The sequence below is a fragment of the Papilio machaon genome, chromosome 4 (assembly GCF_912999745.1).
Source record: "Papilio machaon chromosome 4, ilPapMach1.1, whole genome shotgun sequence".
Lineage (NCBI taxonomy): Eukaryota > Metazoa > Arthropoda > Insecta > Lepidoptera > Papilionidae > Papilio > Papilio machaon.
The window spans coordinates 6625400-6651710 of NC_059989.1; the positions used below are offsets into that span (position 1 = coordinate 6625400).

The 26311-nt window shown below is 32.8% G+C and overlaps 1 protein-coding gene across 6 annotated transcripts in view; it reads right to left on the reverse strand.

Annotated features, from left to right (window-relative positions):
- The window catches only part of LOC106720394 (transmembrane ascorbate-dependent reductase CYB561), a 54342-nt gene that overhangs the window by 418 nt on the left and 27613 nt on the right, over positions 1 to 26311 (reverse strand). For 4 of the 6 annotated variants that reach the window (XM_014515077.2, XM_014515082.2, XM_014515081.2 and 1 more), the window contains 4 exons: positions 3317 to 3552; positions 2760 to 2962; positions 2303 to 2472; positions 827 to 1822 (listed from right to left, as the gene is read on the reverse strand). In XM_014515077.2, coding sequence (XP_014370563.2) covers positions 1663 to 1822; positions 2303 to 2472; positions 2760 to 2962; positions 3317 to 3552 — 769 coding nt within the window. In that variant the 3' untranslated portion in view covers positions 827 to 1662. Of the gene's footprint in view, positions 1 to 826; positions 1823 to 2302; positions 2473 to 2759; positions 2963 to 3316; positions 3553 to 24503; positions 24625 to 26311 lie in introns of those variants that run through there. The other 2 variants (XM_014515079.2, XM_014515078.2) reach the window with 2 other exon arrangements.

A 26311-nucleotide genomic window follows, 5' to 3' on the forward strand; every position in this document is an offset into this window, starting at 1 on the left:
CAAATTGATCAACTCTCTTTTTCCACATACGGTGGAAAAATTAAAATTAAACTGTATCTGTTATATCTTTAATAATGTGACATTTTGAATTTAATGATTCACACACTATTTGGCCTCCAATTGGCTATGAATATATTATTTCGCACCAATTGTCTATGAAAACACTATTTGTCCCCCAATTTGTTTATAGATTAATCGATTTGGCAATTAAAACGACCATACAATTAAAAGCTTCTTGTTTGTGGCTGCGCTAAAAAGAGTTTAAATATAACTGTATCATTAAAACAATTTCCTTATAAAAGCTATTAAAATATTAGTATATCCAAATCATTAGCTACCAAAAACCAATAAATTAGAATGTGTTAGTAAATATTTAGCAAACTGTGAATTAAGAATGAAATTGAATAAATAATTTGTTATTTCTTATTCATGTCACAGATAAGTAAATTAAATATTGACTTTAACAAACGCAGTTTTATCAAGCCAGTCTAAATATCTGTTAGGGTAATTAAATATTTGTGACCAAGCAAATGATGGCCTAGTTAATGATTAACACATACCCTTGGCTTCAAATCTCAATATCCTCTCCCAGATAAAAATATTACAGAATATATATTTGTATCTTTATTTTTTAATGATAAAACACAAGTAACAAATAGCTAGAAGCACACAAAAAGCAATTGAGTAACTATAAAACATGCAGGTAAATGCAGTCAAAACTACATGCAGTTAAATCCATGCATATGAAATTAATTCAAAAAGTAAAAGTCTAATTATAACTAAACATTACTTTATTTTTATGTAACATAACATATTTATCTTAGATTTAATTCCTATACTGGAATGTATGGCCTTAAATTATTTTATTTCATGTAATTTTTCACCTTAAATATATTAACCATACGGTCTGATTTGGTCTGATACAGACCAAATCTTTAATGAGCCTCCTTCATTATATCTTTTAATATTTCCAGTTTTCTGTACATATTCTTATCATTCATATAATATTTCTTGACTGTCAAATAAGTTTTAATAATGTTCTTTCTAGAATCTAATAAGGTAAAAATTAACCTAAAAATGTATTCGGGAATATTGATACAAAGTAAAACTTAATTTAGCAGTGGACCTAGCATGAATATTTATGACAATCGCCATCGTATCGTCATCGATTAAATTTGTATTAAAAATTGTGCGACGCCTCTATCGGGTAAAGTATATCAAAAATCTTATACTAATTTTGACATAACGATGACGATACGAAGGCGATTGTCACAAATATTCATACTAGGTCCACTGCTCTTACGAATATGTAATATAACAACGTACACTTTTAAATAATATGCGCCCTATATTTCAGTCAGGTACCAAGCTACTTTGAATTTGTAGGTAAAATTAAAATATTTAAAAGTTGTTTTCGAGTTTCAAGTTCTAGATTTTCGTATAGGTATAACTTAAAGTAAGAACAAAACTATTAATAAGTAGCTAATACGTATCAGCGATGTGTAATTAAATTACTATTTAAAAATAGCAACACGCTGAAAGATCTTAGCAAAATTGACACTTGTATGTAATCTGTGTGAATTATGATTTTCGCGCGCAACTGATTCTAGCAACATTGCGACCATAGCATGTCCACGGTCTCTGTATGGTTAGTCTATGGTTCTAAAGGTCTACTGAAACTCGTATGTGCTCGCGAGAGGCAGCCGTGCGGAACTTGTCCCTCGATAGAATGTACATGACCACTGCTAAGATGGCGATTGAGGCCACCCCGATGGCATTGATGATGACTCCTTCGTCCGGCAGCCCACTGTACCTCTCCGCGCTGTGGATACGCACACGTTCAAGCGACACACACAATGACAGACAACACATGTATAAGGCGAACATGACAAATTAAAAAACAGTCAACACATAATAAGCTTAAAGGTAGTTTAGATAGGGAGAATAAATAAATTTCATCGACTAATTTTCAAGTATGCGGGTCACAAACGAAAGAGCAAAATATTATAACAACTGGATTCCAGTTCATTAACCTTAACTGTGTTTGAGATAGTAATACTTATGTTGAAACAAGTGAGCCCCTGGAGTCGTTGAAATTTGTCAAAAACGAACATTAAAAGCCATCCAATTAAATTCCAAATATTCACTTCTTGTTATGACACAACTAAACATAATTTGCAGAGAAAACATGCAAAACATTCCCATTCAACATTCATATGATGCAAAACGAAATGATATTAATGGACTACAAACTCTATTACTATGCCTATTATTTTTAAAGAAATTAGCAGTGTGTACGTACCCAAGGGTGAAGATGGCTTTTTCAGTAAGACCGGTGAGGCAAGCAGCGACGCCGAGGACAAAGGTAAGGATACCGAAGGCAGCGTGGACCGGCACGAGAGAAGCGCGGAAGCCGGCAGTGCCTTTGTTGCAGATCAACAACAATAGGAAACTGAAGAAGCCGACTGCATACTGGAAACACATTGAACGCCTTCAGTAACTACTATTAGCACCCGATTTCCCCTAGTTTTAGTTAAATGTTGTAATTAGCATATGAAAATAAACAAAAAAATTTAACAACATAAGGGACGTAGTAGCTTCTTAATATTTGTGCAGCGAAATACAAAAGAATCGCAAATGCTGAGATAAAACGCCTCAAAAATTAAGTTATAAATAAAATCAAGAAAACTAGAAACAATAAAACTGAACTAGTTTTCTTTTAATCTTACGTTCGTATTCTATATTATTTTCTGGTTTACCTGAAGTCCAAACAGTCCCATGGCGACGAAGCCGATCCAGCTGTGCAGAGAGTAGAAGTTGTTGATTCCCTTCTTGTTGTGGTAGTCGAGCACGGCGAGGAAGCCTATTACGATGCAGGGGAACGCGAGCGCATGGAAAATGGCGTGCAGCAGCTTCACGTAGATGCGCCGGAAGCAGCGGCAGATGCGGTACAGCAGTACCGCTGCGAACATACAACAAATATTACGTTACTTTGAGAATATATCAGTTTTAACACATCTTATAGGTCTTTAGTACACGAGTCCCAAGGGAACCTAGACCCCAGGATCTACGGGAAAGGAATCCTCCTCTTTCTTAACTTAATTGTTTAACTTTAAAGAATTCAAATCCATTATATACACGGGAAAGCCATAATCATGAAATGTTGACTCTGTCATTTTGAATAATGTTTTGTTCTTTTACTTTCATTCTTGTTAGTAAGATATTTTGTAGAGTGGAGATGCACTGAGATTGGCAAAATACAATACTAAGAACTGGAATAGCTATAAATTACGATTTCTTAGAAGCAGTTACTTACAAAAGCCGCTAAAAGTGATGAATCCAGCAACCATCAAGGTGGGATGCAAGTTGAATTGCTTCTCGGGGATGTCATCGGCCCAGGCGTAGCCCTCCCGGTAGAAGAAGACCCAGAAGACGGTGAGGGCGGAGACGCCGATGAGGAGGATAGTGGCGAGCGTGATGACCAGTGCATACTCGCACCACTCGCACGCGCCTCGCTCGTGCTCGTCAGAGTCATATGAGCGGCTGCGTTGACTGTAACAATGTACATATAAGTACATTATGTTATTAATATTATAAATTCGAATGTTTAGATGTATGTACGGATGTATGTAACAAGTTATGTTCAGAATTCTGTTCTTCAATTGAATTGAAGAAACTTGAATTCTTCATTAGTTAATGGGATCTTGCTTAAATTCGGCATATATTGGAAGAACACATAGGCTCAATTAAGTTACTTTTTAATTTCTCGCCGACGAGATCGCAGGCGACAGCTACTAATCTAATAATAACACATTATATTTTTCTAAGGGTACAGACAGATCTGCTAAATGTATTGTTGCGTACCGCGTAGTAATCACGACACGTGTAGAAAATACTCCCAGTTTGCCGCGCATTAACCATTTCTAGACGAACTCTAAGTTATAAAGTACGATGAAATAGCTATAATCAGGTGGTCTACTAGGACGTTGACAAGTTTTCTCTGCCAAGTTGTGTTGATCGTAACAAGCCCAAGGATAATATATAAAATAATAATAATCTATTTTGAAGATTTCTTTTGTGACTGTAACCACGTTTACACAATGCCTCAAAAGAACTCGCCTTCCATGACACTGTCAAAGGCAATTTGTCGAAATCTACGAACCAGAAAACCGCGGCTTCGACAGTTGCACACAAAAGCACGCGTATGCATTTCGTATGTGTGTTCATACATTTGTTTAGTTTCCTACACGCTAGCTTTTGTGTGCGTAGACAGATGTAAGCTCATGTTGCGTTGAAATGGGCCCGAGCAGACCGCACAAGGGTGTCAAGTAGCGTGAGATTATTGAGACGACAGCGCCGGATGCTCTCGGGGCGACAGATATAATGCGAGAAACGCGACTTTTAACTGCTCTATAACATGCGCTCCGTGTGAAAAGCATTTAGATTTAATTGGCGAAAGTAATGAGGCACTAAAAATAAGTTGTTAAATGTTGCAGAAACTTTACTGGTAGAAGTTACTTAAATCTGATCTCACGTCAAACCCTTGAAGCCGATTGTCGTACATTTGGTATTTAAGGGTTTGTATTCTCTGTGTAAATTAAATGCAGACAAATGACCTTTCAAAATACTCTTATTATTCTGAAGTAGTTGATGCGAAACACGACAGTTTAAGTAAATCTGAAAAACCACCTAGCGTAATATAAAACGTTACCACTCTTCATTGAACTTGGAGGCGCTTGAAAAAATATTACTTGAAATGGAACTTGAAAAATATTACACGGAAAATCGATACCAACGACGACCTCTCAATTATTATTTTATGCTGAAAACAACCCTTTAACACAATAACAACTAGGTTTTTAACAACAACCCTAATTGAGTTGTTGATAATACCCTTTATTGGATTAAACATGTTGACATGACAGATTTGTGAGCATTTCCATAAAATCTATTTTACTTACAGCTTATTTAATAATTGATCTTGTTAACGTATGGTGTTGTGCTTCAAAATAATAATCTTAAAAGAACACTATCTCTTTCGACTGAAGAAAATTTAACTAACATTGCCTAATGTTTGCCGGAGCCTAAGGACATCTCAAGAATGGAAAAACTAAAGATGCATTGCTAATCAACAAACAATATAAAACACGATTAGTGGTTTTATCTCGTCACGAAATCATGACTTTAAGGCCTTGAATCAAATAAAAAAGTATGGCCTGTAAGATGCATATATTATACATGTAAGTAAATCAAAATTGCGCAAACTCAAGGATAAACTGAACATATTTCTATTACAAACTGGACATGAGATGATATAAAAATCACTCTTCATTGAACGTAAAACGGCAAGTGACCTTTAAAATTGTTATAAATAAGAACAACCTTTCTGTGGTGGTATTTTTAATATAGAAGTACCATAATGCAGATATACTAACGTTTTCTATTATGTTATATATTGTTAAAATAGACTAGACCTTTTTCTAGCACGTATTTTTTATGTATTAGCTAGGAATTTACTGACAAGAGCAATATCTATTAAAAAGAATAAAAAAAAGTATATCACTCAACAGATTAAACCAGAATCTATAATACGACAACGAACAATCATATTTTTATTGTAAAAATGTAAATGTGGACATGTGTAAGTCACAAAGTGTAAAAACAATGCGATGTGTGTCAATGGCGCTTTGACTCGGTGAAAGTCTAATAGAGGAAGTATAGCTTGCGTCTTTCTCAATCGTATTGTAAGAAACGTTCAGTTTTACTCCGTATTTTGTTCGCTTCATCGGCAAAACATGCTCCAAACCGGTACACTATCTTATTCAAATAGACATTTTATCTTTACGTTTTTAAAGTGTAACTCGTAATTAAGAAATGTTAATTAGGAGAATGCTATTAATTAAATAAAAAACCCTGTCACTAAGCATTAAATCAACTAGTTATATCAGTTTATTGTTTTAGTTTCCGTTTGTTTTTGCGATGCGAAGTTTATCCACTACTTTGTAGATGAAAGCAATGTTTATTATTTCTGATTAATAAAGCTTTCTAATCGTAAAATAATTGTAAATATCAGTTGCGCAGTTAAGTGACAACTCATTATTATCTTAATATAATCGCGAAAGGTTGTTCTTATTTTGTAATTTTACAACCTAAAAATATGATTGATCGTCACGAAATGAAATCCAATATTATAAGAAACACGTACGAATACTCATTCACTGGATACCTAACAACCCGAAACATCTATTTTAACGACGAAGCGTGCAAAGCCACAGGTAATAGCTAGTGTCAGTATAAAAGTAGCGACAGAAAGTATTTACCGTTTAATAATATAAATACCCAGGTGTTAGAGAATCACTGGATAAATAGCTAATCAGTTTTCAATGGCCACTGCAGTTGCAAAGTGACTCGTGATAGGTCAGGGGGGAAAGTGGACGAAGGTATTTTAAAGCTATTACGGCTTACGGTTCTCCAATTCTGGCTAAAGTGTTGAGCAAACATGTGCCTGCAAACTCGCAGATTTGCAACGGATTTGCAACGGGTACAGGTTTCTGCATTCCCTAACCTTTTTTTTTACTTGTTTTCAATCCCCTGATGAAATTATTGTTTAATTTAATCTCGGTCAGTGGTCTATGCCTCTGGGTTACGGGCGTGAATTATGTTGTTGTTGTAATAAATATAATTTAAACAATACGACACATACAAAGTAAATTTCTAATAACTACCAAGTTTAATTGCTTCATCATTTCCAAAATCTTTAAATGTATGTAAAAGTCTGACACGGCATCACTTTCACTGGATTACAAATCGCATGTATTGTAAAGCTAAAGTAAAAAAAAAAGAAAAGAATTTCATGTCTGACACCGTTGAACGGGAGAGTCGATAAAAGTTTTCTAACGTTCAAAGAGACGACAGCGACGAACGATCGTATATTCTAGTGAAACTACTTCGGATGAATCGTGCAATGGCCCGGATCGGAGAAACGTGGCATAGTACAGCGCAGGGTCCAAAGATGAAGGGGGAGGGCGAAAGGGGGAGATGGTCGGTCAACGAACCCGTCGGCCGTGCCACTCCTGGCCTACATGGGATGCGAACAAACCACATCTCGGTAATTAACGACCTATATAACTATAACAGACTTAAAAGATGTTCGTAAAAATTTTATTCGATCTTATTTTAAGTTTAGAACTCGTTAAATTTTCTTGCAGGTTGTTGTTACTAAAATGATGAGCTTTTTATTGTAATTTAATTAAGGAATTTTAAGTACAATTCAATACAAATTATCATTGTGTTTTCTAAATAAGGTCTAAAATTAGTGTTAAAATTATAAGAGTTGTGCGAATTTATAGAAAATGAAAACTTTCTTTAGAAACGTGTCAGATTTAAGAAGACAGTGCAGCCGACACCGAAATAAAACATTAATTTAAAAGAGACGCATAAAATAAGGAATAACAAACTGAATCAAATTGGTTAAAGAATGATTGATTGGATAACAGATTCAAATACAACTTATTTCTATAACTTTATATAACCGTATTGAAAAAGGAATCACAAAGCTGAAGTCATTTCTTCGCTCTTACAATCTCAGTTACCTTTGAAATCTTTTCAAGTGAATGTTATATAACTTGGCAGCAGTACCGTAAAATTAACTATACATTCATTGGGGAAGTTTACAAAACTCCTGCACTTTGCTCGAGCACTCGGAGCGCAGTAATTGCCGTGTCAATCGGCTAAGGACTTTGTAGGAGCTAAAGTTTCTCTAACTTTGGCCTCTACTGCAATAAAAACAAGTATCGTTTTGTTTTAACAAGCATTTGATATAAAATGAAATTGTTGCAAGTTGGAAAGTTTAATTCATTAAGAACGCAGAAAAACGAGCCAATATTATAATAAAAGTCAACTCCTAGTGTTTAGAAATGACATAAAGTATTGAAAAAAATGCAGCAGTACCTAATTTTTACCTTTAAATTATATTGCTTTTCACCGTTGTATAGTACCTAAATGCTTTTGTTCATGTGAGGTTTGTTTTTAATCAAAACCGTTTTTACCTATTGTTATTGAGATTATAAGAGCCGGGATATTCTATACAATTAAGACTTCTATAATTTTGCACAACTAATTTGTCAGCTAGCTGTCTATTTAACAGTTAACGAACAATTTACAGTTGCTAACTAATAGAGAAGGTTTCAATTACCAAGTACCAAGAAGGTGATCATATAAGGTGCGACGGTAGTCAGCGACATCTGTATTCCTTATCGGGATAAGTGAAATGTCGAAGAGAAACATCATGTATTAGAAGGTCTAGTCATTTGTTTAATTAAAAAATATTCTGTATCTAGTAGTCAGATCTATAAAATATGTTCAGACGTTAAAAAAATATGTCATTCGTATTGCTTTCACTAACATTTAACAAGTTAACTACCGTGCTTTGACATTGAATCTTCACACAAGCACATCGCTATCGTATCTCATATTTAATAATTTACTATATAAAATTTAAAGTTCATATAAGGTCGACGGACGTGTTCGAACGTCGAACCGGGGATCGTGCTTTGATAATAATCAATGACGAAATATGTCATTAAAATAATAAATGGGACGCTCCAAGCGGGATAAGACTTAAAGACTGCATTGAGTGACAAAAATGTGACAAATGAATTTAGTGTCTCAAGGTAGGCAGGTGTTAACGCCGATTGTCACCGACCGAGATATATTTTGCATGTCGCTACTAAATATCAAAAACAAATACTTTCAATCACGACTTAGCAATATAAGATTTCTTTAAAACGGAGGTCAATGCTCTACTTTATTTTTTACGGTTACTTATTTTGACATAGTTTTTTTTCCTTCGAGTAACAAAATACCTACATGTTCTTTGGAGTTGTAATTCGGAACGTAATACGTGACTTGGGTATTGTTTATAACGATAAAATAGACATTTGTCTATCGAAGGGGAGTCTATTTTTAGAGATAGTGTTTACGTTGCGAGTTTCACGTGTTTTATGATCTTCTAGTACATTGTGCATTTATTTGATGTATTAGCCATCGCTAACAACTCCAATTAAATTAAAAAAAAATAACAAGTAACATATGTTTCCTTCCAGACTATGACCTAAATCTATGCCAAATTTCATCGAGATCCTTTGAGCCGCTCTGAAGATACCTTCCAACCAATATCCATCCATTTTTCGATCCATTCCATTCGCATATATAACATTAGTAAGATTGAATTTCAACCTGATAAGTAAATTTGTTGGGTGGTCCGGTCATCTTAGGAGTTCAAATGAAACGTATTCAAAATACCTACGCTAACAATGGGTAAAATAAAAATATATTGTCAACATAATCAAACCTAGGAAATGTCGTGTAAAGTTGTACAAATAAGAGTAGTTGCTTAAAGTCGTAGTATATTTTATTTATATTGTTTTTATTATTCAAGGTACCACGTCCCCGTCAAACATTGAAGATAAAGGCGTCCTCGCATACGTGTAGTGTAATTAAAACTGGTCGGATGTCTTTCCTTAGAAAGCAATTTGAACATGAAAGCGGACCCCTCGTCTTTACGACATGCTAAGATTTCTATCTTTTGAAATTTCCAAGGGTTTTGCATCGCGAAACTTACTTCTTCACAAACTTGTTACCTCTACTATGATTAGTACTAAAATTTTATTGTATAATAAATATTAACAATGAATATTAATTGACTTTCTTTATAGTCGTTTTAGAAATAACGGTTTTTGTATAATTATTCAAAATTTATAGATAACTGTTTCGAACATCCTATTCTATCTGGCCTAAAAGATTTTTAATTATATTTTATACGTATTTCACATATAATTAAATAGATCAATTGGAATCATTATTTCTAAAATATTTAATGAGGTCTGAAAATTGAATGATGAATATAAGGGCAAACATTTGTCGCTATTTCCTATTTTGTAAGACTATTTAAAATAATGGCGAGCTTTAACGTTTTTCTTTAAGAGCGGTGAGGTGATGCCATAACGAGGGCGCTTGTCACAAGAACTGCGGAGCGGAGCGCGTCCGTTCTTCTTAATGAGGAAGTGCTCTACAAAAACTACACTGCAATTATTATTACAAACCGTCACAGTTTCAAGCGACGGTGAGCACTCTGAATGCACTGCGGTCAACCGGATAATCTTTACTCCCAGTTTCCACTGCAGAAAGAGCTGTAGAAAAACGTGTTATCTCTGTTTGCCTAAGTAGAATGGAAGGGGTGACAACGTTATTAAATACAAGCATATCTTCAACGGTAACTTATTTACATTTTGTAATCTCGACAAAAGGTTGTTAAACACAGTTGTGTAACACTATGCACCTAGAACCTAGTAACGTAGCTTCAAATGAAGTATATTTGAGTTTTATTTATATAATTGTATTGGTACCCTATAATCAAATAGAACACTCTTTGTTCATTTATATTCTAAGATATGGGTACCTTAACTAGCACAATAAGTTCGTGCCCCAGACATTTTGCAACTATTTACTTCTTAATCGCAGTACCAGCAAAGAAAAGAGTTAACGTCAGACGTTTCAAAACGCTTTGTAAGGCTTCTTGATTAAGCCACGCGCCGCCAATGAGCCGGTAAATTATATTAATTGCGGACTCAGCGAAGAGGCGGTTGAATTGAGAATGTGAGCTACGTTGTCGACAGTATTACACTTCGCTATTGACGGTATCGAAAACTTTTCATAAAATATTTTCTACTTCTCCATCAACAAGCAAGGAAGTTCGGAAAATTTTAATGTTATCCCTTACCTTTTTCTTTTACGTTCTGTGTTGCCATGACTACACACAGCAAACTAAAATATTATTACTTTCAAATAATATATTATTTAAATAAAATAGTTAAACATTTTCTAAAGAGCGGCGCGGCGGTTGTTTTTAACTTTATTGCCGCAACCCTTCGTAACACAAGTTATGACGAACTCAGCGTTCTAAACTTTTCCTACTTAATACTTTATTTTTAAAAGGTTTCGACGAATTTTCTTCCGTCTACAAGATGTTTTTTTTTAACGTACAATTTCGCTCTTTAACAATTTAAGCTGTAACTTATGCCTCTAATTTTTGGAGTACTTGTAAAAATACTGTAATACAATATATAGTAGTTGTCGCCCGCGACTCCGTCAAAAAACATAGTAAGTAGCCTCTGTGTTCTTTCAGACTATGTTCTACATCTATGCCAAATTTCATCAAAATCCTTTGAGCCGTTCCGGAGATACCTTCAAGAAACATCCATCCATCCATCCATCTAAAAACTCCCATTTATAATATTAGTATGATATAATATAAGTAAGATTTGAAATTTCAATATTGTCAACTTTTCGGCACAAAATACTGTTGGCTATTTTGTAATTTAATACGAAACCCACATCTCAAGACCTCGTACAATAAGCCGGAGTCTCTGAGATATACTTTACTAGCAACATTAATTAAACGCGAATATTTTTAGACTAAAGAATAACTCTATTTAGTTGACATGAGCCTAAAATTGTTGTGCATATAAAAGTTAATTAGAATTAGTTGAGTTAAAGAATTTTGAGCGATAAACAGTAGATTAAAAACAGAAATTATAACTTTTGTATGAGTTTTTCGATAGTGAAAAGCCCTTTAACAATTTCGATATGAAACACCATTTGAAACTACATGTTCAACCTGAGGATGTACGAACAAGGTACAGTAGATATCGAAAAAAAAATACAGTCGAATTGATAACCTCCTTCTTTTTGAAGTCGGTTAAAAAAAGTAAATTGGTGTTATTTATAAAAACAAAATAAATGAAAATAAAATAGACACAGGATTTCAATATTTGATTTAAATTTACAAGTAAGATATCTAATAGAACGTGTTCTGAGTCGGCTCTGATGTTGAATTATGTACGTAGTTATTGGTACCGTTAGTGTGCGGTCAGTGAGCCACTTTTTACCATTTATTGGGCACATCACCAATAGGCATAGGTAAAGGCAATTTTTCAACAATGCGTTAAGTTTGTTACGATTAATAAATATTCTTAAAAATTTGTTTGAATATATTTTTCTTTATACTATGCCTTATTCCAACCGTCCTAATAATAGACATTGATTAAACTTTGAACTCTAAAGGATAATTGCCAATTGCTCTCTTAGTTTTTTTTCTTCCAATTAAAGTGTGTTGATTAAATGACTAATGACTGAAGACTTTCTTTCCTTTCAAGTGGGACTAATAAATTAAGTACATATTTACAAGCTCCATGAACCAACATTTTGTGTGTAATTGGTTCAGCAAATATTATCGATGCGATCAAAGTTGATGAAAAACTAGATGCCTTAATAATTATTATAAACGCTTAAAAACAATTATGGTATTTGCAGAAGACGAAACAAAAAAAAAGCTCTGTCAAATACACGCAAAATGTTTTTATAATCTATGCCATATAACTTGAATTTTAGATCGATGTACTAAAAGTACACACTGAGGAACGTCCTTAAATTAGATCCGTAACGGAACTTGTTAGCAAGAGGGTGAAAATTCGTTGTGTATTCAGCAAAGCAGATAGGTTATAAACAAAAACGTACACAATGAATCGTTTAGCGCGTGAGGCAACGTTGACATACCGCATATCACCTACTTACGTATAACGATTATTTTTCTACGAATCCTATTTAGGTTATTTAAATTTGCTAGCATTATTTACAATGAAGAAGTAGGTTAGGTTAGTAAGGAAAATTTTCAATACCTATTGAGTTCGGTGAAAGTTTTCCTCCTAAAAGTATCAAATTTATAAAATTTAGGACCTCATAAAAGTATCAAATGGACTTAAGCGCTCGATAAATCTATATGGCCACAAGTTTCTAGTTGTACTTTTTTACATGTCTTTAACGATATCTGAAAACCAACCTTTGTTACTTGATAAAATCCTTACTACTAGTTCCATGGTCCGCGTATTGCTGGTCGAAAAATCTTTACGATTTATATATGAATAAAAATTACATAATTTTAACAATTAAATATTTAACAATCTGTTACAAAATTGACTAGAAATCTCTTTTACAATCAGACAAGCCATTCTTACTAAGGCTATTATCACTACTGTTATAAAGAATCCTTTCGAGTGTGTATTCAAGTCTCGTAGTAGGACCATCGCTTGTTATTCAGTGTCGCTTCTGAGAAGACATTCCAAGGCAATGCTTAGTTTATTTGAATATACACATTAAAGGCGGTACCATAAACACTTAAAAAAAGTATCTGCTAAATGTTAGAGTCTGAAAGTCGTTAATAGGTCAAAAAGTGGGTTAGTGTTAAAATCAATATAAAAAAAAAATAGAAAAAAAAAATGCGTAACTCCTTCTAGTGAATTCTTCGTAAAACTATTGCTCTTTGTAATCAGTTATATTGCAAAGTTAACCAAGATCATCCACTTATGTCATTGTTATACAATTTAACTCAGTGATCAATCAAAATATATCAAACAATTCCGAAACTTCCACAGTTACAAGACGAGATAACAAGGCCGTTCAAGTGTACAGTGAATTTGCGGGCATCAAGTAGATAAAAATATTTTTAAGATGACAAAGATAATGTATCACGACCTTGTGTTGTTTGCAAAGTGACTTACAATTTGTTATCTGTTTCAGGAACAATAAATCGCATATTATTTTCTAGATCATAAGTTTATGTGATAAATCATAAGTAACATTTTTGAAAATGCTCATTTTCTGAGATCCTTACTAGATTATGCATATAAAGTGGACAACAAAAGACAAGCAAAAGATGACTATTTGCAGATACGTAAATCAAACGAACATGACTTCAGCAAACCAAGCCATTGCGAAACGTGAAGCTTAAAAAGCGATGGCAATGTACACTGACCCTATCACAATTGTTAATAGCATGTAATAGGATCTGATCTCAAGCTGGTGCGACCCTGACAGCGCTTTACATAAGTGAGGCTTTCTCTCTGATTCTTGTTCAACAAACGATTATAGACATTGAACTGGCAATAACTACCAGCACGATAGAACTAAAGCCGATTATGAAGCTTTACAAATTATACCATACTAACATTAATTAACATACCTATTAACAGTCTTAGGTTATAACACCATTAAGATAGCTTTAAGAGATCAGAATTTAAGCAAATTTTATGTACTTAAATATATAATGATACTTTTACGAAGCAATAATATCATCTCCGTGCTCTTTTTCATACGTAGGATAGCCTCATATCGCTATCATAGTTTGTACCAGGCTTCGAAATATCTCATCAGCCGTCATAACTGAAGACACTCTGTTGTTACTCATTCCCTTTGACAGAATCCATGAATATTACTTTTGGCCTTCCTCTATCGATTACAGCCATCCATAATTATTCTTTACCGTCTAGCTTATACTCATAAAAGAGTATTTTATATTCTAAGAAAGAAAGTATTAGTCACTTGTTTATTTTTAGCTTATTTACCGTTGGTTTCTGAGACTAAAATTGCTGTATAAAACATTACGTCATCCCTTTTATTATCTTTGACAAAACAGAGATAAAAATATGTTTGTAAACGGTTTCAGAAACCCGAGATTAATCTCCTAGAATGGTTCATTGTTTGATTTACTGAGTAACTGCTGGCTTCATGCGATAAAGATTAAATTATAAAATGTAACTGTATGTCGGTACATAAATGAGAGCTATATCAGGGCTAAATATAGCTATATGCGGTCTGAAGTTTTTACTTATCCTTTTTTGCAGAAATTTACTTTATTTAATTTTGGGTCAATTTGTAACTTCAACTATTTTAACTGTACCATGTGAAGCTAAATGAAAAAATGTTAAGTAAATCCGTCAAAGATGCAATTTAAGTATAAATTTATCTAAGTTTCCTTTTTTTGAAGAAATTGTGGAAAGTCATCAAGCCATGACAACAAAAATTAGACCGTACACAAAGTACGTTGAAAATGAGAAGAGAGAAACAAAAATGAACAGCCGTTGATTACATTTGACATCAAACGTGGCTGATAAATGAACTAAATAGGATTGCCATCTCTGCTTATCTCAGATTTGATACCATATCATGGATTGTTTTAATACAAAACACTGATCAAGCTTTAATTATCATTACAATAGCTACGCAGTGAAATGATGAAAAACAGAGAGATAATACGTGTTATGGTCGATTAAATATTTAATCCCAGACCAATCTCGATATTGTATTAAAAACCGCAAGTGATGGGTACACTGGGGAAAATAATCAAATTTCAATCCGTTCGTATTGCTAGGATTTCGTTGCTTTATATTCATACCTACATATTGGTCGTATTGCATCTGAACCCAGATTGAATTTTTTTGTATAGTATGTCGCAGTCGTATTGTAAAATCTGGAGAATACAGCTGTGTCCTGCATATTCAGGTTTAGAACACAACTGAATACAGTAATACTGAACAGCGGTTTGAGTTAATTTGAAAATAAAATTGAAGGTAAAGCCTTATTATAATGGCCTTATTATTAATATGTTTATCGTAGAAATCTGATAAGTATTATTATTAGGAGATAGTTATATACAGAAGTAATGCCTTCCTAGATCCAAGTAAGTAGGTAAAGTAATACTAATACTTCTAAGTTTTCACAGTAAAACACTTAAATAATCTAGTATTAGTAAAAGAGAAGTTAAGTTAGTACTTGATACATAAAAAGGCAGGTATCTGAAGTATTTGCTGCGGGCAGCGGCCCAAGTGGATAACTTTGTCGGTATTTCGGTCGAAACTCGCCAATTCGCATTTTGCATTTAACTAAAATTTAAATTTATTTCCTTTTTAGAGAGCGGCAATAATGTTTACGATGAAAAAATGTATTTCTCTTCAATATTCTGAATAGTATTTGAAATTTAAATCGAAATTAAAAATACTAAAATTAATAGCATCTCTCCTAATTAGTACTCTTCTAACATAGTTTTTACAGTTATTTACTTTCCGAACCATGATTTACATCCTTATCATTTAATTCCTAATGTTTCTAGACTTTGAATTTTACTGAAGTCTACGCATAAAATTATTTCAGTAAAAACAACATTTAAGTTAAACATCGCTTTCATATGTCATTTAAGAATAAGACCCAGTTCCCAAAACATTAAAACTATACAATAGATGATGCTAGTTTCGTGTGTGTTTAGTGTATTCAAAATTAGTATACGTATTTAAATCGAATAAATCGGTGTCAAAGCCCACGTCCCAAATTCCAATTGCCCCGTAGCTTGATTTCTACAGAGGCGCGTTGCATTCAAAAATGTACAAACTATTCGGCGTACGTACATCGTACGTGTCATGCGATGAATTAAAAAGATAAATTACTTCGCGATGAGAGAACTGATGACATAACCATACTTTAAGCTTCTTAAGTGGGCCGACGATTACAATTATGGTATCATCAAGACACAAGGCAAAGTCAAAGTGAACGTTGAGTTAATATTTTATTATTATTTTTAAGCAACATGAACACTAGAAAACTTGATGTACTCTACGTGAGTTGGATAAGGACAGAGAGATGATAATTTTTTTAGGAAGACAGACGCTGTTAAACTTCAAAATCCAATGAAATTATGGAAAGTAATCAATGAAAAATAAAAATAGCCGACTTCAAAAAAAACAATCTCAAACAAAATGCATTCAAAAGTACCATAAAAAACAATCTCAAACAAAATGCACTCAAAAGTAACATAAAAAAACAATTTCAAACAAAATGCATTCAAAAGTACCATAAAAAACCATCTCAAACAAAATGCACTAAAAAGAAACAAAATAATGACATGAAAACTTCTTTCTTTCTTCTCTCTTTCAAAAACCCTCTAAACTCTAAAGAAAGTTCTCTTCTTTCTTGTAACATGTCTATATTGTATAATTATTGTTATTTCGCAGTCGGTGTCGGCCAAAGTAAATATAATATTATACATTTTATATTTGAGATGTATGAGACATACTTACAACTCCAAACTAGTACTCCAAAATAACAATAATTATACAATATAGACATGTTACAAGAAAGAAGAGAACTTTCTTTAGAGTTTAGAGGGTTTTTGAAAGAGAGAAGAAAGAAAGAAGTTTTCATGTCATTATTTTGTTTCTTTTTAGTGCATTTTGTTTGAGATGGTTTTTTATGGTACTTTTGAATGCATTTTGTTTGAAATTGTTTTTTTATGTTACTTTTGAGTGCATTTTGTTTGAGATTGTTTTTTATGGTACTTTTGAATGCATTTTGTTTGAAATTGTTTTTTTATGTTACTTTTGAGTGTATTTTGTTTGAGATTGTTTTTTTTGAAGTCGGCTATTTTTTTCTTCTTAAAATTTTTGTTTTATTTCACAATTTTTAGTGAATTTGAAGTTCAATTACAAATTTCCTTAATACGTATGAGGAAAGAAATAAAGAAAAGGACTTTCCTATTTAATATGTGTGTACTTCAATTCAAAAACTAATTTAGAATGCAGCAGATAACCACTTATCCTTTAAACAGTGAAATAATTATCAAAATCGGTATACAAATTTAAAATTAACGAACTAATACATCGCAGCGTGCCTTTAATTTAGTCCAGCCGCGCGCCGCCGTAGAATTTTTCGAATGCGCGTAGTTTTTAATAATTTAATATCTTCCAAACTATTGATCAGAATTACATAGTTTAAAGGCTAATGTAATCTGCATTTAATACTCTAGCCATCAAACATATTTATTTGGATAAGGATTCATATCGAATATAATATAATAGCGCCGTAAGCTTACGACGCTGTTTTTCGTGTGCATTTTAATCGAAGTTTGTTCACAATAACATGGTTATTGTGAGACATCCATAGATGATAGATATATGCCACCTGAGACTTTTATTTAGCAAATTTAAGGATCTATAATTACTCCATACATCATTTTAATGTAGGTCATATAGTTTGACCTACGTAAGCCCAGAAAGCAAATTTGTGCTATTCATTGTAACGCGATGTAGCATTTTTCGTTTCCGCGTAATTTTATTCTTACGATATCTCCTAAACTATTAGACAGAATGATATAGTTTTAATTGCAAATACAATCTACATTAAATTCTCTTGATAATGAACATGTTTATTTACATAAGGGTTAATACTGAACTTGAATAATAGCGTCGGAAATAGGGCATGAATTTAATTAATGTTTCGTAAAGAAAAAAATGGTTATTGTGAGAAAACTATAAAAGATAGATATATGCTATAGCGGACTTTTATTTAGCACATTTAAAGAGCTACAATTCGCCATACATCATTTTGATGTAGGTCTTATAGTTTAGCCTACGTAAGCGCTGAAAGCAAAAATGTCCCTAATTTTCGCAACAAATTTTGAAGCTATATTCAAAATCTACTAGTCTTCTAGTTATTTAAAAAAAAAAACAAAAAAATGGGACCCACCTGCAAGCACTTCCTTTCGATTAAAATAATTTTTATCAAAATCGGACCACCAGGGACGGAGATTCGCGGTAACACACATTAAAAAAAAAAAAAAAAAAAAATTCAGTCGAATTGATAACCTCCTTCTTTTTGAAGTCGGCTAAAAAATAGGCGCATTGTTTGGTCTAACACGTAATGAATCATGTCTCAACCCTTAAGTTCCCTATTCCTTGTATCAACAAACGAGAAAGAGATACAAAGTTTGTAGTTAACTTTTGGTACTTCACAGTACAATATGCTCTGTGACGTCAATAAACGCATCTCATGTTTTTGTTTTCGTACAGTATACATTGATACAGTACATTATTATAGATAGTAAACTTTCACCTGTCGATCTCCCCAGCTAGTGTACAGGCAACGGAAACACTCGACATGTTAAACAACAATAACATTAACATAAAAAGATAATAATCGCCGTCGGAAACAGATAAAGTATTTAGTAATGTTCTCTTACACAATACATTTCGTAATACGATAAAGAGCACTCACTTGACCTCAGTAACCTCGGATCTACGAACAAATGGATAACCCAATCCATCCCACACAAACTCTTGTTGAAAAATTTTCATCCTACTTTCTGTTGTTTTTGGAATGCCAATGCAAGAAATCCTTTGTTTTATCTTTTGATACAGTTGTAACAGGAATGTCACAGAAAAAATATTCCACAATGAAACTGGTACAAATATATTTATGTACCATTCAAAGACAAAAGTAGGCAATATAAAGAAAAATGAGATCACGATGTTTTTTATTACTCTCCTATTTTATTTACACATTATTCCCGAAAAACGTGGTGGATACGATAAATTATTTAAATTGTTAGTGAAATTCTCAAAGTCTACATTTACAGGCAAATAACAAAACATCTAGATAACAATTTACTTTCACTACGATCTTGTTTGAAATAATGAGCTAGTGTCTATATAAAAGAGGAAACAATCACCGTTAATACGTACTCACACAGATTATGACCAAGCCGCTTCTATGACAACGCAATAATTTGCCTGGAAGTTAAACAGAACCCGCTCGGGCAACGTTTAATGCGTGATGTAGTTGTTTGACGGCCTAAGGGTCTAAGTACCCTGTACATTGTGGAAACTGGGTTCCCTTTTCAAGCAATAATTAGCACACGCTAACATCGTATCAGTATTAGCAATTATAGATAACACTAACTGTTGCTTGTGTCTCCGTTCGCGCGGAATTAAAAAAAACTTAAGAAACAGCCTTTGTGTTCTTCCAGAGTATGTTCTACATCTATTCCAAATTCGAGAAACCTTCTAACAGACATCCATCCATCAATCCATCTAAACATTCGCATTTATAAAATTAGAAAGATTTTAGTATATAGTGGCAAAAGGAAACCACATTTTACATTTTAACCCCTTTAACGGTTTACCGATTTTCGAAAAATTTTAATACTTAAAATATTAACGATTAATAAGTAATAGTAATAAAATAATTTACGAATATATTCATTATCTATTCTTTTCTTTTTTCTAAACAAAACTAAGTAAAACTGAGAAATCAACTGCTTATAAAATTGCTTCGAATTCGAGTACCTCTATACAAGTTTGTCAATCTCCCAAACTTTCGAGAAATTCTAGATGTTCCAAATTCTTGTAAGATTTGTTCTATTGAAACCCTCCTAGGAGTTGTTTGTAAGTATCCTTTAAGACGATTTGGTAAACTTCACTTGTTGAATTGTTTCAGACAACTCGTAAGCCGATAAAACTTTACGCTGTTTAAGCCTGTTAAAGATTGAAGAAGAATTAACTTCGATATATTTTGTTAAGTTTATTTAATCAAAAACAGACTGTTTCACTTCTTGTCATTTTGTATTTTTGGTACGTGCCAGGCAATTCACAGATATAATGTGCCAAGAAAAACAATCTGGAGAAACAAGACGAATTATGTCAACTCTTATGAAAAATATTCTTTGCGGGAAAAGTTCATATCATATTTATTATCTTAATTTTAATAGGCCAAACCTTTTCAGATGCTGTCTCATGAACACAGAACAAACAAACCGAGTCCTGCGAGGATTTGTTCTTTCATTTTCACTTTGCAAAGAAGGGAATCCTTTTATGCCTGAGAACATTCATGCAATTTAGATAAGCCAGAATCGCCTTTGATGTGGCGGAGAAACTTAATTTGCACCTTTGTTCCCGACGTTACCCCACACAGGTGAAAATGGAAAATCTTCCTTACCTACTTAAAGAATTAAATTTACACAATTTTACATAAGCTCTCAACCGTAACAGAAGCGAGGTAATCAACAATGTTAAACTGAAGAATTCAAATATAGAGCTTCTAGAACCAATAATCCGTGACACTAAAAGATTCTAGAATTTGTGAAAGATAAATTTGGATTAACTCATCAGTTGGACCTATTACTTCACCTACATATATTAGAGTAACATAATATTATAACAACAAAACATTATGTAGCCTTTAAGAGTAATTAATTTTAAATTACATTGACCAAACTATATGGTTCAGATGAATAGACAGTCAAAAATATTCTTTCTAATAAACCACAATTAAAGTTAAGTGAATGGTAGGTACGCAAGATTGTAATCAAATATGCGTAATACTCTACAAACATATTTACGTAACATCTAAAACGTAAGCCTTATGGCAAGCATTGTTGAATTAAAGCGAACATACGCTTAGAATTTACATAAATTATGTGCATAAGATTAACATACAAGGGGCATTACTTGGTCATCTCTCTACATTTTCTTTTTCTTTACTTTTTCTCTCTCTCTAGAAGAATACAATTAAAATCAGCACTGTCTACCTTCTTTATATCAGAAAATTATATTAATGATAATAATTCCAACTGAAATCCAACATTCAAATATTCCTGTCTATTCTATTCTATTCTTCTGTATTCATTCTAACATATCTTTGTTCCGTTATTAATGACAATGAAATTAGGGTCAAATACGTAAATTAAACTTAGGATTTACTGACGTACAATGCAGGACATGCCTAGTCGATTCGTCGAGGGATCAGGGGTCAGTTATAATTGAGTCTGCTGAACGCTCCCCTTCACACAATAAATGGTTTATTAAATCTTCCTTAAGCCGACTACAACTTATTCCCACTCTAATACCAATAAATATTTACTGAGTGAGTATGCTAAAATTAATTTTATTTAAGGTGACAAAAATATCACCAACATTTATTACACTTTTAACTAAATCAAAAAATAACAATATCGTTGATCTAAGATTGTAGATATAAATTAAAAAAATGGTAGCATACCTCTATTAAATAATACTGATCTGAGCAAGTAATATCCCCCCTTTTCTAAAAGAAGGCGAAGGTGTGGCGCGAGGTGATAATTGTGGTCTCCTGAAGGGACATCCCCAACACCAGAGTAATACAGAAATCTTAAATTTCTTGTATGAATGATAAGATTTAAAAACTATTATATATCATAAGTCGAGCAGTTCATCGGTTCAATACACATAAAAATAACAAAAATATTAAAAAGAGAGAAAAATTGTAGACAACAAGTAAAAGTTGTCGTTAATAGTAATTACAGATATGGAGTTGTGACATTTAATGACGAAGTGAATGTTGATAAACGACTACTAATTATTATTAAGTTTATCATTAAAACAGTAATATTTCTTTAGCAAGTAATAATATCTGAATCAGCGTTAGTTTTACTAATATTATAAATGCGAATGTTTGAATGGATAGATGGATGGTTGTTTGTTTGAAGGTATCTCCAGAACGGCTACACGGATTTCGATGAAATTTGGCACAGATGTAGATCATAGTCTGGAAGAACACATAGGCTATTATGTTTTTTATAATTCCGGATGGAGTCGCGGGCGACAGCTAGTAACAAGTAAATTTATAGTCGACTAGTAATACGCCACAAATCCGTTGTTGTAAATAAAAGGAAATAATCTTTGATAGAAAATGTTTCTGTCGGTGGAAAAATTTAAAAAATACGATTTATTAAATTGAGCATTTATGAAAACGAAACTAATGATTGTTTTTTCTATCAAATATATATGTAGATGTATGTTTTTAACATATATAATATTATTATAATAACGTGATGTATACATATGTTAACCATGCCCGATGATTAGAGAAAACATTCTTTATCTATTGTGTTTTATTGTGTGTCATTAAAAAGCAAACTGGTTTACGATATCTAGTTTGTAATTTACTACCATTACTTAAACTATGATATACGCTTAAAAAATAAAATCTAACTTTGTACTACGCTGTCTAAGAACATCATTAGGAATTTACATGGAATCATTTTCAATTCAGATTTTGCATTACTGGCACACTTGTCAGTTTTATAAATGCTTAAAAAGTAATTTCTTCACAAACCTATTTTAAAAACAATAATGCCTGGTTTACAATATGCCAGTACAGTAAGACAGGAGCACTCAAAATCACCTCTAGCATACAAGTGGCATAATGTCAGCCCATATAGTGCATTCCAGGCCAGCCTTACCGTACTGGCATAGTGTAAACCAGTCTTAACGTGTACTTGATTGGTTTAATAAAGAACAATTCGTTACACGTTGGTTACCAAATGTTACTCAATTTATGCGCAAAGTTGATTTCTAATTTTAAAAATTTATATACATATATAGGTACTAAGTTATTTGTAAATGAGTAAATACTGTTTCAATAAAATCTAATAGATTTAGTAATTTTCGAAAGATTCATGTACAAAGTTTAGTTTAGATAATTTGAAGACTTTCTCTTCTAAATGTATAATGGTTCTACTTCTAGACTTGCTACATAAACCTTCCGACGGTGTCATGTTTAAATTAAACATAAATTTAAAACAAATAGTAATTATTTGCCAATAAAGCGTAACTCAAAGGTCAAAGCAAATATTAAATTACTAAAATCAACAATTGTATTCTGCAAATCATGTAGCGGCGTATCGTTTCTGCTAAATTGCAGGCGGCATGCGTTATGCAATAAGTATCCATGCAAAACAACTTCGAGGAATGTGTTAACAATGACCTTACACTTCGGGGCTTGTGAATACTAATACTTGGCTGACATTAAGCTTGTATGCATAACTGAGGGCTAATTAAACAACTTACGAGATGGGCAACGGTGATTTATGACGCACGACTTTAGATTTTTATGGGATTATATGATATTAGCAGCATAAAGCAAAAAGAATGATAGAAACTTTTGAAAGATGCCCATTTACACTTTATCATGACAGGTTCTAAGTCCATTATAAGATTGGGTTTAGAGGTTTAATGTTAAATTTTAAATATGTAGACATTAAGGAAAGTCTATGATAAATAACAAAAAAATGGTAAAAGTCTATGGACTGATGATGATGAATGTAAAATGGCATAATAAATAGATGTCTTATTTGCGAAGTCAAATTAGAAAAGTTCATAAAATTACACAGTACATTTAAATCGTAAGCGTTGATAACATTCTTCCTGCGTTCACCGGCCCACCTTGAACACAACGGTTCTGGCAAGTTATCACGGATTGTCAAAACGAAACAATTGATTTGCGTTATAACACGCGAGGTAACGGTAACTCGCTGTTAGGCAACTTTAATTGAAACAAATTGAATAACATGTTAAAGACAAAAAGCCCGCGGTCCGACATGATTTGTATAACGGAACGTTCATACGTAACATTATTATAAACTGCTATGACGAAAACTGGAATACTGACCGGTTAAATACTACGAATAAAAAAGTTACGAAAAAGTGCCTTTGCAAATTGCACTATATTTTTCTACGAAGTCTCTTAAACTATAAATCTATTGTAATTGGTATTGGTCCAAATCTTAATCGACTGAATCTATCTTCAATCGACGGAGAAGGAAAAGCACAGAAAGAGAAGATTTCTGCTTCCTATGCGTCCCGTTCTCCATCAAATCCGCTACCCCTACCAATCCTCACCTCCTTACAAGAAAGGGTGGGAACAGAAAGGTTTAAAAGAATATTACACACGTCAACAAAACTTTAATTACGAGTATATTAATGCAAGATAAAATAATAATAAATATCTAAAATTACTAAACTAACCTTTTATCGGTAGGCTTACGGGGTGAAATAAAGTCGTCCATTAGGAATGCCAAATATCTGCCAAACACTGGCAGATATATTTCATTTACGATACGAGTGTCTTTCATATGAGAGCTCGTGAACTGACGAACAAACTATTACACAATACACAGCACCAATGTTCAAGCATAAATTACATGGCAGGTTATGCACCTGTGTTCATAATACACTGCTGACTTTGAAAACTAATGTCAGTCGTATTACCCGACTTCTTTGTTAATACACGTATTTTTTTTTAAATATTATCTCATGCTGTAATTATTCCGTTTACATAATCACTTGACTAATTACAATACATTTATCATTATGTAATCTTGAATTGCAAGACCTGTTTATTGTATATTTTTAATTCAAAACGTGTACGAAAAACAATCGAAATACCGTGACGAAAAACTTAACCTTTAAAAAAAAAATTGTGAAAAGATTTGCATCACTATGGCACGAAATAATAAAGTGACTATAATCTCAATATGAAGTGTACCCTATTAGGTGTAGTTCATTCTTAGTTTTTATAAGAAAAGAAAAAGCTAATGTTTGTACTAGTATTACGTAAAATAACTCCGAATATAAAGATGACGTAAGGGATGAATTCATCGTAGTTACACTACGTCCCAGCCAAAATATTAGGAAGAACATAATACTAGAAAAATACGCAATGTGTATGAATCCCTTGATGATACAATTATCTTCAACTAGATCTAATGTATAAGATGCTGTAGTCATTTTATATTATTAATATTTGACAAAGCATTGACATATACTAAATTCTATTCAAAATCTCGCTCCAAAAGTAAATCACTGAGTTACATTGACATTACTGAATAATAAAGACACGTGTAATTGAATCAATTCTCGATACTTAATGCCCATATGTAAGTACACTTAATTCAAGTAGAACGTCAACAAAGGTATTTACATTTTTAAGTAAAGCCTTGTAAATATTAATTACAAGTCACGACATAGGCATAGAGATTTGTTGCACGGTACAGCACAGTGCTACGTGAGTGTGCTCGTAAGTGTACTTGTGTGCATGTGTATTGCATATTGCCAATGGCATGTATTCCGAGCATTATTGGTTTATTATCGTTGACTACACTAAGCAGCAATTGCACTGAACAAGCTTAGCGATTGTCACATTATTGCTTACTTTCGTTTTTTTAAGCTCTAAACCAGGGTATTAATCAATTAAATATAATCCTTATTAAATAAGTAGTCATAAACATTTAACATTACTAGATTCAATGTTTGGTACTAGCTGAACCATGAAATTCAACTGTCGAAGCACTGATATGAAATTGAAATGTTGCGCTTGTTTATTCAAGTGATTCAGAAAGGCATTGGAAACCTAAAGTATTATAAAGCGATACAAAAGTCAATCGAGTGTTCGCAAACATAATAATTACGGTTTAATAACTCACACAAGCTTGCACCGAAATATGACCACCACCTTTCACAGTTAATTTCTCATGTCACAGTTTTAGTTTGAAACCTGTTACTCTAGTTTCCGTTGGTGTTGGTGTTCCTAATTTTAATAGCTATAATACTCTTGAAGTGGAACACATAGGATGTTACGAAAAGAAATTAGAATGTGCATGTTGAATAAAATAAAAAACGCTTGGTGTTGAAAGGTGTTATTTAGACATTGTTAACGCAAAATTGCATTACTTGCAAGAAAGCTTGGTAGTAGAGTTAAATAAAGACCGCTGTTACATGAATGTGTCCAGTGTTGAAACAATTGTTAAAAGTTGGTCTCTACTGCAAAAAATTCG